The sequence below is a fragment of the Rhopalosiphum maidis genome, chromosome 2, assembly GCF_003676215.2.
Source record: "Rhopalosiphum maidis isolate BTI-1 chromosome 2, ASM367621v3, whole genome shotgun sequence".
NCBI classification, from domain to species: domain Eukaryota; kingdom Metazoa; phylum Arthropoda; class Insecta; order Hemiptera; family Aphididae; genus Rhopalosiphum; species Rhopalosiphum maidis.
The window spans coordinates 18,163,088-18,182,315 of NC_040878.1; the positions used below are offsets into that span (position 1 = coordinate 18,163,088).

At 27.2% G+C, this 19,228-nt stretch overlaps 3 protein-coding genes across 3 annotated transcripts; all 3 read left to right on the forward strand.

Annotated features, from left to right (window-relative positions):
• The first annotated feature begins 1,354 nt into the window (after positions 1-1,354).
• LOC113554593 lies at positions 1,355-2,594 on the forward strand. The gene has a single exon (XM_026958505.1). It carries the CDS (start codon positions 1,608-1,610, stop codon positions 2,004-2,006), a length of 399 nt encoding a protein of 132 aa, XP_026814306.1. The 5' UTR covers positions 1,355-1,607; the 3' UTR covers positions 2,007-2,594.
• A 9,258-nt stretch (positions 2,595-11,852) lies between these two features.
• On the forward strand, positions 11,853-12,761 carry LOC113554578. Its single transcript, XM_026958481.1, has 2 exons — positions 11,853-11,875; positions 12,076-12,761. The coding sequence occupies exon 2, from the start codon at positions 12,078-12,080 to the stop codon at positions 12,654-12,656; it is 579 nt and encodes a 192-aa protein (XP_026814282.1). The 5' UTR covers positions 11,853-11,875; positions 12,076-12,077; the 3' UTR covers positions 12,657-12,761.
• A 1,823-nt stretch (positions 12,762-14,584) lies between these two features.
• On the forward strand, positions 14,585-15,593 carry LOC113552092. The gene has a single exon (XM_026954776.1). The coding sequence runs from the start codon at positions 14,837-14,839 to the stop codon at positions 15,233-15,235; it is 399 nt and encodes a 132-aa protein (XP_026810577.1). The 5' UTR covers positions 14,585-14,836; the 3' UTR covers positions 15,236-15,593.
• The last annotated feature ends 3,635 nt before the right edge of the window (positions 15,594-19,228 follow it).

Sequence of the window (19,228 nt, forward strand, 5' to 3'; positions counted from 1 at the left end):
AATGTACCCAAACTAAAAGCAGATTCAGGTTTGCCCAAATATTACGAGTATTGTGCACAATATCCGAATTATACACTCTGACCGTAACATATATAAATATATATATATATATATATTTTAATTTACTAAAGTATTGGTTATTTTAAATAGTTTTAGTGCATAGAAATTATAAATTATATTATTATTATTTTTACTACATAAAGTTAATTGAATAATAAAGTGAATGCACACATATATTTAACTTAACGTCTTAACTGTTATATTATTATATTTTTTTAGAATATAACAACCGTTAATAATACTAAGTACTAATAGTAATACACGTTGGCCATGTTGCACTCGTTTGCACATAATTGTGCTACTAAACGGAAAAACATACGAAGGATAGAACCCCCTATTAGCTGTATTTACATATTAACATTTATCTACAAATATTTTAAATATAAATGTATAAATTATTACAAAACTAAATTAATTACTCGGTAAGTAATACGCATATTATAATAATTTATATGTTTAAATTCAAAAATATTAATTTAATATTTGTATGTGCCGTATAGTAATGATGTAAATAATTAGTGATATGCAACTACGGTGTGTTCTGTAAGTATCGTACTATCATAAGAACGACCTGCATGCGATATAATATCTGTCTTACAAACACAAAACGGCAAATTTTACGTTAACAATAGTCCATCAGTTTACCCTGTCATTTTTAACTTAGAAATGAAAATTGTATAAAGCATAAAGGTAAGACAATTATCCAGGGCTCCAGGTAGCTTTTTTGGTATTTTAATTACAAAGTATGTTACGTTCGAATTGATATATGAGACTCCTCAGATAATAATCATACATTCGAGTTTTATGACTGGTCGATTCACTGCACAAAGTTTTTAAAGTAACGGAGTAAGAAGGATCGTCGATAACGTAAAATTCGCTATATTGAACGTTTGTAAGACGGACACGGTCAATAAATCACGGAAGTAGTGTCTTTTTTGAAACATCTCTGATGAATCACCCCACGTCAATCTTAATGGGATCTGTAGATTTGGTGATATCAAAAGTAGATTATTATCTATGAAAAAATATTCTATTTTAATGTTATACGCTTCTGTAATGTAACACCATCGGAAAAAAGCACACTGAGTTATCAATATATATTATGGATTTAACACGTACATCATAACCAGAGCGGTACGGACTTTTGGGATGTGCTGTAGAACGGGTGTTTAAACTTATGATGATTTATTGCATAATCATTCGACCGCCCATAGAACCCTATCACACTTACATCCGACCAATCAAATGGCGCCACGATCGCACACACCGCAGGAGTTTGGATATAAATACGAACGGTTTACGGATTTAATTTGTAGTGTCAGTCCATCAGCTATTGTCGCACTTACAAATTTTAATTACATCAAAATCTTTCGTTTCGTATACTAAGCGCTGATATCTATGTCTCGTTATAATAAAATATAATATATCCACTTAATAAACTCCGAGTGACTCATTTCCGCACAGCGCTTATCTACAGCGGACCACGCCGCACATATTGAAATAATATTATAAGGACAATAATATAATACACACAACAGTAAAACAATATGTTTGTCCTGTCGCACACCATCTTCTCTGTGTTTGCTGTAGCTGTACTGTTGAATATCTTCTACTTCGATCCTACCCAATCACTGGAAACCGTCGATGTCTATTGGACGTGTAAGGATTGCATAGTTTCTATATGCCACAAGACCGGTCATCCGTGCTGCCCCACCACGGCTGGCCAATTCGCATGTATGAGGTGTGATAAACAAACTCTTGACGGAGACAAACAGTTCTACTCTGAAAATGACTGCAAGAGTTCATGTTCGGACCCGTCAAAGTGTACTTGTGATGGTGTTTGTTGGGTTTGCGTTTTAAAAGGCAACGCACCTTCAATGCCTTGTGATAATCTGGGATATGTGTTGGATGACAATTGTAAAGAGGTGCCGTACCATCCTAAATGAGGTTAGGTAAAAAAAATAATTGCTTTTATATATTTGTATATATTTAGCCATCCGATCATCACAACGATGACTTCAATATCACTGTTCTATGCCCGACAATTCTTTTGCATACGATATTAACCGTTTTAATGACTTTTTGTCAACAGTTCACCAAAAATTTGTTTAACAATAAAACTTATTATTGTTGTAATTATTCTATTAATTTGCATAATCAATCTATATTATTATTGTTATATTATTTAAATAGTTAAGTCTATAAATTATTGTAGTATTATGGTTTGAAATCGATACACATTTTCCATCATTTGTATTATTGTATGAATACTAATCTATTACTCTTCTCATATTTATTTTTATTTTATCCTTACCAAAATGTTGATGCACGCGTTTAGAATGTCAAATGTTGTAAAGAGGTATCATGTTGTACAATCACAAGTTATATAATAAGGTATCGAAAAATGTTGTATTCATTCGAAAACCGAAATTGTTTAACTATTGTAATATTATATTATGTACTGTTGCACTCATACCATTTCATTATGTATTATTGCATGAATATTAAAGTATTAATCAAACTCATATATTATATTTTAGGCTCTATTTTTATATTATCCTTATATCGACGTGCTGACGCTCGTTGTATTTGAATTTGGAATACTATTAAGATTGTCACATTAAGATTTAGTTATGAAAGTAAAAATGAGTATTTTCATTCGAAAATGGTGAATAATGATTCACTATGTATTGCATATTAACCCATTTTTTTTGTGATGTGCGACCAGACTGTTTTCGGAGGGTATGGAAAGAGGTGACCGGTGATGGCTTCTTCCGCACCACAGACTTATCTATCTTCTTCGTTATTGCCTTATTAGGAAGCCCCAAGGGCTGTTGTCGAAGGCCAGTGTACTCATTTGAAAACCTAAATCGGTAAACTATTGTAAAATTATATTGTGTTATCTATACACATAAAATACCATCTTTTTTATTATTGTATGAATATAAAATTATTACTCTATCTTGAATTAATTTTTATTATTTTTTGTCCTTACCGAAATGCTGACGCTCGTTTTATTCGAACCTAACTGCTGTTAAGCTATACCATTTAATATTAAGATTAAGTTAAGAATGTCAAAATGTGTGTTTTCATTCAAAAATGTTAATTAATGGTGCACAAAGTATTGCAGATAAACCCATTTTCTTTATCATGATGTTATCAAGTTATAAACCACTTTAAGCTTAATCCACATAATATAGAAAATAACGGGTGAATTTATTTCTGAAAATTTAATGTCCTGTAAGTTTTTATATTTTTATCAATGTCAGTCAGGTGATTTAGAGAGTGCTCTTACCTCGAAACTACAATTTTTATTATAAAATGAATGCAACTTATTATAGATATTATAAACATATAATTTGATGGTATAGGGTATTAGACCGTTTGAAAGACAGACGAGAAACAAGAGTGTTTAATACTTCATCGATATTCTGTAGTATTGATTTTTAATGTAAATAATGACCATTAGATTTATTATTGATATAGTTATTTACGAGTAATTGGTAATATAATGTAAGTAATTCCACATTATACTTAGATACATTATGTCGCACCAAGTATTGCATATTACCTCTTTTTTTTTGTGGTGGTGTTATCAAGTTGCACAGTTACGTTTGGCCTTATCTACATAATTTATAAAATAACGGGAGAATTTGTATCCCCAAATATAATAGGGGGAATTTTCGATAATTATGTACCTGCTGTTTCGTGCGTGTAGTCTGACGACAGTGACTGATATTATCCAATACAACCGTTATTGGTATGTGAAATTGGTGAGTGATGCGCGAGTATCACGGACGCAGCTTGATGACCACACAAGTTCGTTCACCAGTAGGTAAGGTATTAGTGTAGATATAAGTGAGCTGACGGATTGGCCCATCATTTCCTAAGACAGTGCTGAATTCAAGATTTGTACATAATTGCATTAATATAAATTTCTTCGGGAGCCCAAATAAAAGGGATTTGTAGTTTCTAATCAGAGTACAAAAATTACATTTAAACAAAATCAGTTTATTATATTACTAGCTGATAGATATAACCTAACTGTTATTTTTCTGTAAATAACATAACCCACATTTATTGATTTTCATTTTTCTTTTAGTTGTCTAGTAAGTTTTTTATTTTCATCAACGCCTGTGAGGTGATTTAGATAGTACTCTTACCTTGATATTTATTATTATAAACTGTATGCATCTTATCATATAAACATATTATTTGATGATATAGATATATAGACGGTATTATTACGTATACGGCAACATAACTTTATAAGTTTATTTATAACTTCTAATATTTTTCCATTATAATTTCTGTAAATAACTCAATGAAGTGTATATAATATTGTCGAAATCCAATAATATTTAAACCAGCGGTTCTTAAATGGGCAATTGTGTGAGCGAAAAGCTCATAGCGACACTAACAACGGTTTAAAATACATGAAGGCATATTACTGTCCTGTGTGATCATAAGTCCTACCATACAACCCTATCACGTGTAGTTCTGGTTAATAAATAACTCAAAGTTTTATGGTATAGTAAAAATAAAATAATATGTGTGTGCGAAGCGACAATGACACATCCAAGTATGTATGTTCATGTCTTGACCACGCTGAGGTGAACGATTATCGTAAAACATCTCCGTACCAACCTCCTTCATAATAAAATGATTAATCTATAGTTTGTGATCTTAAAAATATAATTTTAATCATCTATATTAATTATATCGACATCATACAATATAGCCTAGATTGTTTATTTTCTCGATTTTATGCCACACAATATATTTGTATTGTAATACCAGCTCCATTGCTACAATGACTTTTTTCAACCGTTCCTAAGTATATTCTGCAGCAATGATACTGTATCAGTATCGTCTTTGGGAGGGACGCAGGGGGACGGAGTACCCCAACTAATTTTTCAAAAATTTAACACTACTATTATTTTTAAGGGGAACGCACGGGACACTTAAACATTTAATTTTTTATCAAATTGCGCAAAGTATCGTCATAATAATTTATCTTATGAATTATTTCAAAACTGCGTATCTCTATAAATAAATATTAATAAATTGATGGTTTTTTTTTTTATTTAATTACTTTTATTTATTTATTATCCTTCCGAATAAATTATTATTTCTAAATATAATATACATAATAGGTACAGTAATAACATATGTCTTACATTAACTTATATTTTTTTTTAATATCCTAATTGATTATTTATAAATATATCTTATATGATTTAAAAAGTATGGGGTGTGGGGGCATAGTCCCCATGGCTCAATAGCATTAAATAATTAATGGCGAAGTTCTTTTTTTTAAAGTAAATATAGTCTACTTTAAAATTTCCAAGTCAAGCACTGAGAGTACACAAAAGCAACTTCGCCAAACCATCGTTTTGTTGTAGATAATACTTTTTTTAATAATCCTCGGAATAGAAAACTTATATTTATATAATGACAATCAGATTCCTGAAAAATTTTATCTGGATAAAAAAAACTTACCTAAATTATATTATTATTATTCAATTCTATTATAGAATAAATCCTTTTTTTAATAAAACTTAATATAGTATGAACATTGAAATTAGAATGGTTGGTAAAATCAGTAGTTAAGTTTTATTAAATTTTTACTATTGTTTTTCGCTTTCCATCTTAGTATTTTGTTAAAAATGAACTATTTAATTAATAGTACATTATGCAAGAATAATTATTTGAAATAAGAAATTTTGCAGAAATGTAAATACGTTTTATCAAAAAGTAGGTACTATTTACGAAAATAGACTTTTTTGAAGAATAACATATAATTAAAAATAAAATTCTATTTCACTCGTAATGTAAAAAAAAAAATATATCATATATTATATAGTTAATGGTATTTATTTTTTTTTCGTTAAACGTTCTAATCCATGACGTTATAGATAATTTTTTGGAGCCCTGAAAAATTTACAAAATATATAAATTTATGTTAAAAGTTAAGGGTTAATGTAATGTCAATATGTAATCTAACAGGTTAATTATTTTAATTTATGCCTTAAACAAAAACATATTGTATACATATTATATATATATATATACAATTAAAAAATAAATTATGTTAACACTCATCTTTATCATGATCAACTGCATCTTCATAATTTTGATCATCTAGATCTAGAACAATATTATTAGTTTTCCATTTTTCAGCTATACACAAAGATTTAATAAACTAAAGCTACACCATTTTAATTTTTTTTATGGTTTTACATGACTAATTTTTAGTTATACTTTTAAATTATTCTTAAATAATTCAAAATTAGAATTTCTCTTTAATATTTCTTTTCGAACAAGTGTAAGATCTCATTAGGGGCGGTGTTTTTGTTGTTGACTGTTGTTGTCACAACCCTAAATATACCGTTACTTATTGAGAGTAAACCAGTTGTGTTAATAAAATATTGTATATCCGCGGTTGGTATTATTAGAGGTTGATGCATTCTACTGACATTTATAAATTAATTATTTGTAAAACATGTTTATTTAGGTTTTTTATTTGTAAATCCACCAAATGTAATATGACATTATTATTCATGTATATAACAGTTTTATTACAAACAATAATTACAATTTTGTTGCTTTATTGTTATTACGTAAAATAAAAACAAAACCATTTATTTTTATAAAATATTATGTTAATTTAATGTTTCAAAATTTTTTTTTATTGTACATAGATCATTACACGATAGCAGATATTTCATATTTTATTACTGATTTATAACATAATTATGGTTTTTTAACCATAAATTATTTTTTTATTCATATTACGTTAAATAAAAACGAAACTATTTGTTTTTTTTTATGAAATATCAAGTTATGTATATTTTAATTGTAGTCATTGTTACTGTGTAAACAAACTACGTATTCAAGTTTAAATAAATACAAATAATAATAAACACATGTGATATATGAGCGTATGTAATTATTCTTGTTAAGTACAAAATAGACACTTTTGGCATAATTTTAAATTACTTGTTAATGATCATTGGCGACCGTTTTGAAGGAATTCAGAAATTGTACTAGTGATAAAATATAGTTCCAATAGTGGTGTTTTGGTTTTTATTATTTGTAAATCCAAATTTTTTTTATCCACTATAAAAAATAGTGTTGACTGCTTCAAAAGATAGTGTGAACTCCTAAAGTAAATATATTATGATTAAAAAAAATATGGCTATTTTGTCAGAAAGCAAAGCAAAAACTACTAGTGTATGATTTTAATTCTTAAAACCATGAATATTAAATAATTGCAGACAATATTTTGTATAATAATTAAATGTAGTGTTAAATAATATTATTTTTATTATAACAAATAAATTTAAAATTTTCAATGGTATTGGGATATGACAAAACAAATTGTTCAATGTTTGTTTCTTTTAATATCCACTAAATTTAACATATCATGCATCTCATCATACTTTTAGACAAAGGTGGCAATATAGAGTAGCTCATATGATTTACATTTTTTCTAATATGTTTAAGTATAATTAAGATCAGTAGTATTTTTAATCAAAACTCAAAACATGAGTTTACATTAAATTATTAAATTATCTAACCATTAAATTTTATTGTCATATTGATATTTATATATATTATACTTGTATGGACTTTGAGATTTGCGTACAAAAAATGTTATCTTGTATAAGTTATGTCGTCTCAAAAAAAAAAAAAAAACGTTATTGATAAATAGATATGTGCAAACCACGGATTAAGATATACAGGATACGGAACGAAACATTATTAGTTGATGACAAAAGTTTCTCGTTCAAATTTGACACACAACGAAAATAATGAACCTTAATAATGAATCTTAATTCGTGGTGCAAACTAATAATTTTATTTATTTTTGGAATCGTAGACATTCAGCTTCAGAAATTCAGAATATTAAATTAAAATGTATATTGCCGTACAAAAAAAGTAAGAAGAGAAAAAAAAATATAAAAAAAAATGTTGTGTTTTTGACTGAAAACTATTACCTGAGTACGATTGATTATCGCGTATAATATAGAAATATACAAAATAGGAAGATGAAAATTATAATTTACTACAGGTGATAATACTATAATAAATGGCTAAATTACTAAATACAAAAGTGAAAACTATACAATAAATAAACATTGTCAAGGAAATGATAATAATAATTTCAAACTATATACTATAGTACATTAAATTTAGTAAAAAGTGCTATATAAATTTTCAGGGTAAGCAAAAAACTATTTTAAATAATTTGGTACTTTGCGGTTTCACGCAATGAAAATAAAAAAGAATAAAATCGCTATGAATGTCGATTAATTATAATAAAACATAGGTGATTGTTTTTATTATTCATATTAGTAGACAATAATTAATACAGTTTGCAACATCAAAAACATACGTGATGCGAATTATAGAAATTAATTTAATCACATATCACGAACCGACTCGTAAAAGAGAAGGCATGTCTAAGGGAACTAATTTTTTTCAGTAATGATTTTCAATATTATACCGTAGATGCTCTAAGTATTTGTTTGTATAAACATAAGTAACGTCATCGTATTTATTTATTGTAAAGTCATATTGTGTAATATACACATAAAATACCATCATTTTTTATTATTGTATGAATATTAAACTATTACCAACATCAGCTTATATAGAATTTTTATAGCCTATATAAAATATTATATTTTAATTTTATGAATGTATAATCCATTACTGTTGGAAAAACACATTTAGTTATCAGTATTATATCAAATCGACATGTATATAGTAGTTAGAAATTTTGTGATCTACTATATATTGGCTGTATTAAAATATATGAAGGTGAATAATCGTATTGCGTGTTCATAAGACCTACCATACAACTCTACAACGTGTAGTTCTGGTTAATAAATAACTCAACGTCCCGATCGCATACACCGCAGGAATTTGGATGTAAATACGAAACGATAACAGATTTAAATTTTAGAGTCAATCCTGTTAACCATTCTTACACGAACAAAAAACAAAGATAATAATATTATTCTATATTATATAAAGAATCTTATAGTCTTAAATCTTTATAATATATTCCTGATAATATATTTTGCGCTAATAACTATTTCCTTCTATAGCATAATATATCACGAAATCAACTTCGAGTGACTTGCCACAGATAAACACAAAAATATAGATACAAAAAAAATATTTATTCATCGATATACATAGGTGATTGGCTGTTTGTCTTAATATAATATAATTGAGAAATAAAATAAAATAGTTACATGCTACGACCATAAATTATTTTAAACTTTCGTTTATAAAATGATCAGCGATTTGATCGTAGTATTAATATTGACGTGTTTATCTTTCTCCTTCAAACTATTCAATCTTTTATAAACATATAAACCAAAGTTAAAATAATTTGAAGGCTAATTGAGGCTAAAAAGTAAAACCTTATAAGGGGGCTAAATACAAATACAAGGGGCTTACGCCCACCTAGTTACGACGATGGTTGTACATTGAACTATTTAAATATTTTATTCTATAAATAGAATGCTGCTATGTAATTGATCGAGTTATGATATAATATGTAAGGATTAAATTGTTCAAAACACTGTGCTCAGTGCTCAATCTCTATTCTCTACCGTCTTTGATATTCGCTATCTCTACGCCATAATATGATTCTCTGTTTTACTACGGGCCATATATAAAGGTATAACATATAATATAGTCCACGTTTTTTACATATACCGCAGTCTTAACAAACAAAACGCATATTATTATAATTTTTATGTTTAAATACAAAAATATTAATTTAATATTTGTATGTGCCGTATAGTAATAATGTAAATAATAAGTGAATGCAACTACGGTGCGTTCTGAAAGTATCGTACTATCATAAGAACGACCTGCATGCGATATGATATCTGTCTTACAAACGGACAACGAAAAATTTTACATTAACAATAGTCCATCAGTTTACCCTGTCATTTTTAACTTAGAAATGAACATTGTATAAAGCATAAAGGTAAGATAATTATCCAGGGCTCCAGGTGGCTTTTTTGGTATTTTAATTAGAAAGTATGTTAAATATCAGTAGGTACCTAAGAACTATGAAGTAAATTGATATAGTATTCATACGTTTCCTATCATTTGATAATTGAATGTTCAATAAAATGTTGTATGTGGGGTCGATGCATTCAAATTAAAAGTATAAATTAATTGTTTGTCAAACATATTAATTTAAGTTATTTATTTGTACATTTACCAAATGCAAATAATAATATGACATTTCTATTAATTTATATAACAGTTGTATTTCACACAATATTTACAGTTTTGTTCCTTTATTTTACAGCTTAGTACACGGTAGCCGGTATTTAATATTTTAATATTAATTTATAAAATAGCTTATAGTTTTTAATCCATTATATATTATTATTTTATTCAAATTACGTAAAACAAAAACAAAACTATTTATTCTTATAAAATATTATACATTGTATATTTTGATTTTACGTATTGTTAAAACGTAAACAATTATACACGTGTATAAATAAGCATACTTCAAATGTGATAAAGTGAACGTATCATATAGGATATATTTCTAATTGTTTTTAGCACTAAAAATAATTATTCAATTGGTTAGGTAATAGGTTTTATTTTGGTTAATTTCATCAATAGCTAGGCTATATAAAAATGTTATTTGTAGTATAAAGTATCTAAATCCCATTTTAAATATAAATGTATAAAATATTACAAAAATATATCAATTACTCAGTAAGTAATAAGCATGTTATTACAATTTTTATATTTATATACAAAAATATTAATTTAATATTTGTATGTGCAGTAAAAATTTGGGGAGCTATTACAATTTGCATGTTTGTACTGTATGTACGCTCCCTGAAAAATACATATGAAGGTGGAAAGGAATATACAAAAGATTTGTGGGAGGGGGGACTATAATTGATTTTCAGAGGGCTTATGAATTGGAGCCCCTATCAGAGAAGTTATTGGTGTACACTATACATGCTGGCGCGAAATCACGAAAAACTTACATTACCCACAAACAATTAAGCACTGTACACAATGCCCAGCTATATTAACTAACAATGACTAGGTAATGTACCCAAATTAAAAGCAGATTCAGGTTTGCCAAATATGACGAGCATTGTGCACAATGTCCGAATTATACACTCTGACCGTAACATACATTTTAATTTACAGTATTGGTTATTTTAAATAGTTTTAGTGTATAGAAATATTTTAAATTATATTATTATTATTTTAACTACATCTAGATGATTGAATAATAATATGAATGCACATACATTTTTAACTTAACGTCTTAACTATTATATTATTATGTTTTTTTAAAAATATAACAACCGTTAATAATATTAAGTACTAATAGTAATACACGTTGGCCATGTTGCACTCGTTTGCACATAATTGTGCTACTAAACGGAAAAACATACGAAGGATAGAACCCCCTATTAGCTGTATTTACATATTAACATTTATCTACAAATATTTTAAATATAAATGTATAAATTATTACAAAACTAAATTAATTACTCGGTAAGTAGGGTAAAGTCGCCAATATTGGACCGGCTCTTTAATTGGACCACCTCAATTAATCAGCTGTTAAACATAACTAATGATTATAACATTCATTCATTTGTTTAAAACCGTTTTAAAACGTCTTTGGAATTATCACATATTGTTATCAATCATCGCTATTAATGTGATATCACTTAATCCAAAAACCGTCATTTTCATGCTGTTTTTTTTAAATATCCCTTAAGCTTTTACAGTAAAATAGGTAAGTAAACTACACTTAATTTATAAATGGTGTTATAAGCAATTTTGTATAGAAGCTAATCGTTTAAAATAATTTACATTTATATTGATATTGAAATGTATTCATTAATTATTCTAAAAAAAAACAAAGTTGCTTGTATTGAACCACCAATAGTTTCCAAAAATGGACCATTCAAATAGTTCATATATTTTATTTTATAGACATGGCTAAACGTGGAAAATATGGAAAATGGTCAGAAGAAGACCTACAACATGCTATCAGAGCATATAGTAACAACATTTATGGTACACTCAATCAGTGCCAAAGAGTATATGGTGTTCCAAAAGCTACAATTAAGAGACACTCCGACAATAAAAATATATTTGTTAATGGACAGAAAAAATTTGGTACACCAACTACGTTTAACATAGACATGGAAAAAGAATTGGTTAGTCATATTTTAGCTTTAGACTCCTTATTTTTTGGATATACTATTACTGATATAAGAAAATTAGCATACGATATAGCAGAAAAGTATTCTCTAAATCACAAATTTAATAAAGAGAAGAAAATAGCAGGTAAAAAATGGTTTTATTTGTTTATGAAATTGAAAAATATACCATCTACATCAAAAAATGTTGGTAATGTTAGTTGGTACTGTCCTCTCTGTCAGGAAGAAAAAATAATTGATATTGTCATGTGCAAAAAATGTTCAATATGGTTTCATGAAGAGTGTTTAGGATTGAATCGTGGTGACACATTTGAAGAGTGTCATTGGTGTACTGAAAAAAGTGACCAGTAAAAATTACTACAGATTCAATATTTAAAATTAAATAAAGACCATGATTACCTATATTTTAAATTTATTAGGTATAAAGACTTAATTATAACTTAAGACTGAAAATATTAATTTTGTAAAATGATTGATTTTAAACTAGTCAGTAAAGTAGTGACTGATAACTTTTAAATTGTTTTTTATTATATTATTCTAAAAATGTTGTTTATTTTTTAAATTTAACCAAGAAGGTATAAAAATGTTGTTTATTTTTTAAATTTAACCAAGAAGGTATAAAAATGTTGTTTATTTTATAAAAATTACTAGTCAGTATGGTATGACTCATAACTTTTAAATTGTACTTATTATTTTATTATTCTAAAATTGTTTTTTATTATATTATTCTAAAAATGTTGTTTATTTTTAAAATTTAACCAAGAAGGTATAAAAATGTTGTTTATTTTATAAAAATTACTTGTCAGTATGGTATGACTCATAACTTTTAAATTGTACTTATTATTTTATTATTCTAAAATTGTTTTTTATTATATTATTCTAAAAATGTTGTTTATTTTTAAAATTTAACCAAGAAGGTATAAAAATGTTGTTTATTTTATAAAAATTACTAGTCAGTATGGTATGACTGATAACTTTTAAATTGTACTTATTATTTTATTATTTTAAAAATTTGTTTGTTTATAAAAGTATCTGTTTTTATTAATAAATATAATGTATGTATATTTTTACATATTCCAAAAGAGATAATTTGATTTAATTATTTCTAATTTATTTATGAACAAAATGTATAATTAAATATTAGGAGTGTATATGGACAAGATATAGGTGGTCCAATTAAAGATATAGGCGGTCCAAATTGGGCAACCGGTTGTCTATGTTGGACCACTTGGTGCATTTTTGAAAAGTAAAAAGATGTTACTGTTGAAACATTAAAAAAAAAACCAACCATGCCAAAATGTTGTTTACATGTTTAGCTATCATCTTAGTGCAGTTAAATACTTATTATTTTAAATTGTTAGCTGTAATACTCATAAATGTCCAAAGTGGTCCAACGTAGGCAACTCTACCCTAATACGCATATTATTATAATTTATATGTTTAAATTCAAAAATATTAATTTAATATTTGTATGTGCCGTATAGTAATAATGTAAATAATTAGTGATATGCAACTACGGTGTGTTCTGTAAGTATCGTACTATCATAAGAACGACCTGCATGCGATATAATATCTGTCTTACAAACACAAAACGGCAAATTTTACGTTAACAATAGTCCATCAGTTTACCCTGTCATTTTTAACTTAGAAATGAAAATTGTATAAAGCATAAAGGTAAGACAATTATCCAGGGCTCCGGGTAGCTTTTTTGGTATTTTAATTACAAAGTATGTTACGTTCGAATTGATATATGAGACTCCTCAGATAATAATCATACATTCGAGTTTTATGACTGGTCGATTCACTGAACTAAGTTTTAAAAGTAACGGAGTAAGAAGGATCGTCGATAACGTAAAATTCGCTATATTGAACGTTTGTAAGATGGACGCGGCCAATAAATCACGGAAGTAGTGTCTTTTTTGAAACATCTCTGATGAATCACCCCACGTCAATCTTAATGGGATCTGTAGATTTGGTATTATCAAAAGTAGATTATTATCTATGAAAAAATATTCTATTTTAATGTTATACGCTTCTGTAATGTAACACCATCGGAAAAAATCACACTGAGTTATCAATATATATTATGGATTTAACACGTACATCATAACCAGAGCGGTACGGACTTTTGGGATGTGCTGTAGAACGGGTGTTTAAACTTATGATGATTTATTGCATAATCATTCGACCGCCCATAGAACCCTATCACACTTACATCCGACCAATCAAATTTCACCACGATCGCACACACCGCAGGAGTTTGGATATAAATACGAACGGTTTACGGATTTAATTTGTAGTGTCAGTCCATCAGCTATTGTCGCACTTACAAATTATAATTACATCAAAATCGTTCGTTTTATATACTATGCGATGATATCTACGTCTCGTTATAGTAAAATTTAATATATCCACTTAATAAACTCCGAGTGACTCATTTCCGCACAGCGCTTATCTACAGCGGAACACGCCGCACATTTTGCAATAATATTGTAAGGACAATAATTTAATACACACATCCGTTAAACATTATGTTTGTCCTATCGCACACCGTCGTCTCTGTGTTTGCTGTAGCGGTACTGTTGAATATCTTCTACTTTGATCCGGTCCAATCGTTTGAAACCTCCGAAGTATACAACACATGTCAGCTATGCATAAATTCGCCGTGCCACAAGCAGTATAATAATTATTGCGGTCCAGGTGCTGGCAATTATACGCTGTGTTATAAGTGTAGTATAAAAACTCCTGATTCGGACCAACAGTTCAACACTCAATCTGATTGCATGAGTTCATGTTCGGATCCGTCAAAGTGCAGGTGTGATGATGCGTGTTGGGTTTGCGTTCTTAAAGGCAATCCGAACGCAATGAAATGCGCCAATGTGCAAAAGATGTATAATGATAATTGTCAACTGGTTCCGTTCGTAGGTTAGATAAAAAAATAATTAAAAATATATAAATATTTATACATACGATCATCAAAACGATGACTTGAATATCACGGTTTTTTGCCACACGATTCTTTTGCATACGATATTAACCGCTTAAATTACTTTTTGTCAACCGATCACCGAATATTTGTTTGTCGATAAAAAAATTAATACCTAATTTATATTTGTATTATTATTTAATTTTGTTGTATAATTAATCTACATATTTATTGTTATTTTATTCATTTAGTAAAGTCAATAATCAAATGTAAAATTATATATAGTAATCGGTGCACTTATATGTACCATTGTGTGTATTATGGCTTGAATATTTAACCATTACATAATCTTGTGTATATTATTCGATTTATTTTTATTTTATCTTTACTGGCGTTCTGATGCAGTGAATTCGAATTTTAAAAGCCGTAAACTGCAAAGTTGTATAGTGTCGTATACATGTTGAATTATGAAAGTAAAAAAGACTGTATTCACAAGAAAACCGAAATTTGTATCACCACAGAACACTTATTTAGTAGTAAAAAAATCTGAGTAATTTTAAATATGTTATTAAAGTAATTTATTCAAATTCGGGATACCAGAATTTGAACAAAATAAATGCATAATTATATGAAAATAGGGTATGCATCCAAAATGTATTCGAATATATCCTTACTGCAGTCTTGTCTATTCAAATATTTTTATAAATAGTAAATATACAGTCTTTGTCAAAGAAATGTCTATTCACTTTTTCCCCACTCAGGTATACTCAATTTTATAAGTTATACAAACTCACGTAGATATTTGATGTATATATATTGTAATAAAATTACTGTATAATACTAATATTTACAATTTTTTTCTTTATTGTTATTACGTCAAATAAACACAAAATCATTTATTTTTATAAAATATTATTTTTTGTATAATTTGATTTTACGCTTTGTTAATATTATGTAAATAATTACCTACGTGTTTAAATTTAAATAAATACAAATAACAATAAACACACATGATGTGTGTAGGGTTGTTGGTATAGGGTATCAGATCATTTGAATGACAACACATGATATTCGGACTTGTCTTCTCTTAAACTACCTAAGATACTGCCCTACATAAGCCTATATAGAATCTTTATTGCCTATATTAAAATATTATATTTTAATTTTATAAATATATAATTGATTACTGTTGGAAAAACACATTTAGTTGTTAGTATTAAATCAAATCGACATGTACATAGGAGTTAGAACTTTTGTGATCTATTTTATGTTGGCTGTATTAAAATATAAGAAGGTGAATAATCGTATTGCGTATTCATAAGACCTACCATACAACTCTACAACGTGTAGTTCTGGTTAATAAATAACTCAACGTCCCGATCGCATACACCGCAGTAATTTGGATGTAAATACGAAACGATAACAGATTTAAATTTTAGAGACAATCAAGTTAACCATATTTACACGTACAAAAAAAAAATATAATAATATTATTCTATATAATATAAAGAATCTTATAGTCTTAAATCTTTATAATACATTTCTGATAATATATTTTGCGCTAATAACTATTTCCTTCTATAGCATAATATATCACGAAATCAACTTCGAGTGACTTGCCGCAGATAAACACAAAAATATAATTACAAAAAAAAATATTTATTCATGGATATACATAGGTGATTGGCTGTTTGTCTTAATATAATATATTTGAAAATAAAATAAAATAGTGTATAACAAATTAATATTCAATAGTGGAAATACGTTAGTTACATGCTACGACCATAATTTTTTTAAATTTTCGTATATAAATGATCGATGATTTGATCGTAGTATTAATATTGACGTACATAATATACTTTTATTAATTGTGTTTATCTTTCTACGTCAATCTGTTTAATCTTTTATCGCATACCTATATATTGTATTATAGAATTGTATTTATAAAAAATAAAATTTATGTTTGACAAAAGAACATTGTTTTATACTTTAATCTTATTTCCAGGTCCAAGATTAAAAACGAAATTTTAATATCAAATTTTAAATACTAATAACGAAATAAATTATAAGCAGAAAACATGTATTTTTTACATTCTTATAATCAAAATTCACCATTTGCAAAAATATGCATTTTATTTAAAACATGCAAAAACATGCAAAATAAAAAAACCACCATTTATCTCATCATGAGGTGATTCGTGGACATAACTGACAAATTCAATAATCAGAAATCACAAAAAAACATGCTGTTGCATATAATATATAATCTTAGTCCTGGTAATAATAAAATATTTGTGTGCGATTTCACGTGTTGCGTGTTCGTGATAAGTGACAATGATACATCCAAGTATGTATGCTCATTCTCGACCACGTAGAGGTAATAATCGATAGTAATTGTTATACATCTCCGTATCAACTTTCCTTATAACAATATGTTTAACCTATAATTTTTTTCTTTTGTAAATGTCATATTGGTGTTTTACGAAATAAAATTGATTTACCTTTAACTTCTCTATGTGAATCAAATATCAGTAGGTACCTAAGAACTATGAAGTAAATTGATATAGTATTCATACGTTTCCTATCATTTGATAATTGAATGGTCAATAAAATGTTGTATGTGGGGTCGATGCATTCAAATTAAAAGTATAAATTAATTGTTTGTCAAACATATTAATTTAAGTTATTTATTTGTACATTTACCAAATGCAAATAATAATATGACATTTCTATTAATTTATATAACAGTTGTATTTCACACAATATTTACAGTTTTGTTCCTTTATTTTACAGCTTAGTACACGGTAGCCGGTATTTAATATTTTAATATTAATTTATAAAATAGCTTATAGTTTTTAATCCATTATATATTATTATTTTATTCAAATTACGTAAAACAAAAACAAAACTATTTATTCTTATAAAATATTATACATTGTATATTTTGATTTTACGTATTGTTAAAACGTAAACAATTATACACGTGTATAAATAAGCATACTTCAAATGTGATAAAGTGAACGTATCATATAGGATATATTTCTAATTGTTTTTAGCACTAAAAATAATTATTCAATTGGTTAGGTAATAGGTTTTATTTTGGTTAATTTCATCAATAGCTAGGCTATATAAAAATGTTATTTGTAGTATAAAGTATCTAAATCCCATTTTAAATATAAATGTATAAAATATTACAAAAATATATCAATTACTCAGTAAGTAATAAGCATGTTATTACAATTTTTATATTTATATACAAAAATATTAATTTAATATTTGTATGTGCAGTAAAAATTTGGGGAGCTATTACAATTTGCATGTTTGTACTGTATGTACGCTCCCTGAAAAATACATATGAAGGTGGAAAGGAATATACAAAAGATTTGTGGGAGGGGGGACTATAATTGATTTTCAGAGGGCTTATGAATTGGAGCCCCTATCAGAGAAGTTATTGGTGTACACTATACATGCTGGCGCGAAATCACGAAAAACTTACATTACCCACAAACAATTAAGCACTGTACACAATGCCCAGCTATATTAACTAACAATGACTAGGTAATGTACCCAAATTAAAAGCAGATTCAGGTTTGCCAAATATGACGAGCATTGTGCACAATGTCCGAATTATACACTCTGACCGTAACATACATTTTAATTTACAGTATTGGTTATTTTAAATAGTTTTAGTGTATAGAAATATTTTAAATTATATTATTATTATTTTAACTACATCTAGATGATTGAATAATAATATGAATGCACATACATTTTTAACTTAACGTCTTAACTATTATATTATTATGTTTTTTTAAAAATATAACAACCGTTAATAATATTAAGTACTAATAGTAATACACGTTGGCCATGTTGCACTCGTTTGCACATAATTGTGCTACTAAACGGAAAAACATACGAAGGATAGAACCCCCTATTAGCTGTATTTACATATTAACATTTATCTACAAATATTTTAAATATAAATGTATAAATTATT

Coding starts and splice junctions, on each gene's coding strand:
- LOC113554593 (XM_026958505.1), top strand. CDS start 1,608: ATGTTTGTCCTGTCGCACACCATCTTCTCTGTGTTTGCTGTAGCTGTA.
- LOC113554578 (XM_026958481.1), top strand. CDS start 12,078: ATGGCTAAACGTGGAAAATATGGAAAATGGTCAGAAGAAGACCTACAA.
- LOC113552092 (XM_026954776.1), top strand. CDS start 14,837: ATGTTTGTCCTATCGCACACCGTCGTCTCTGTGTTTGCTGTAGCGGTA.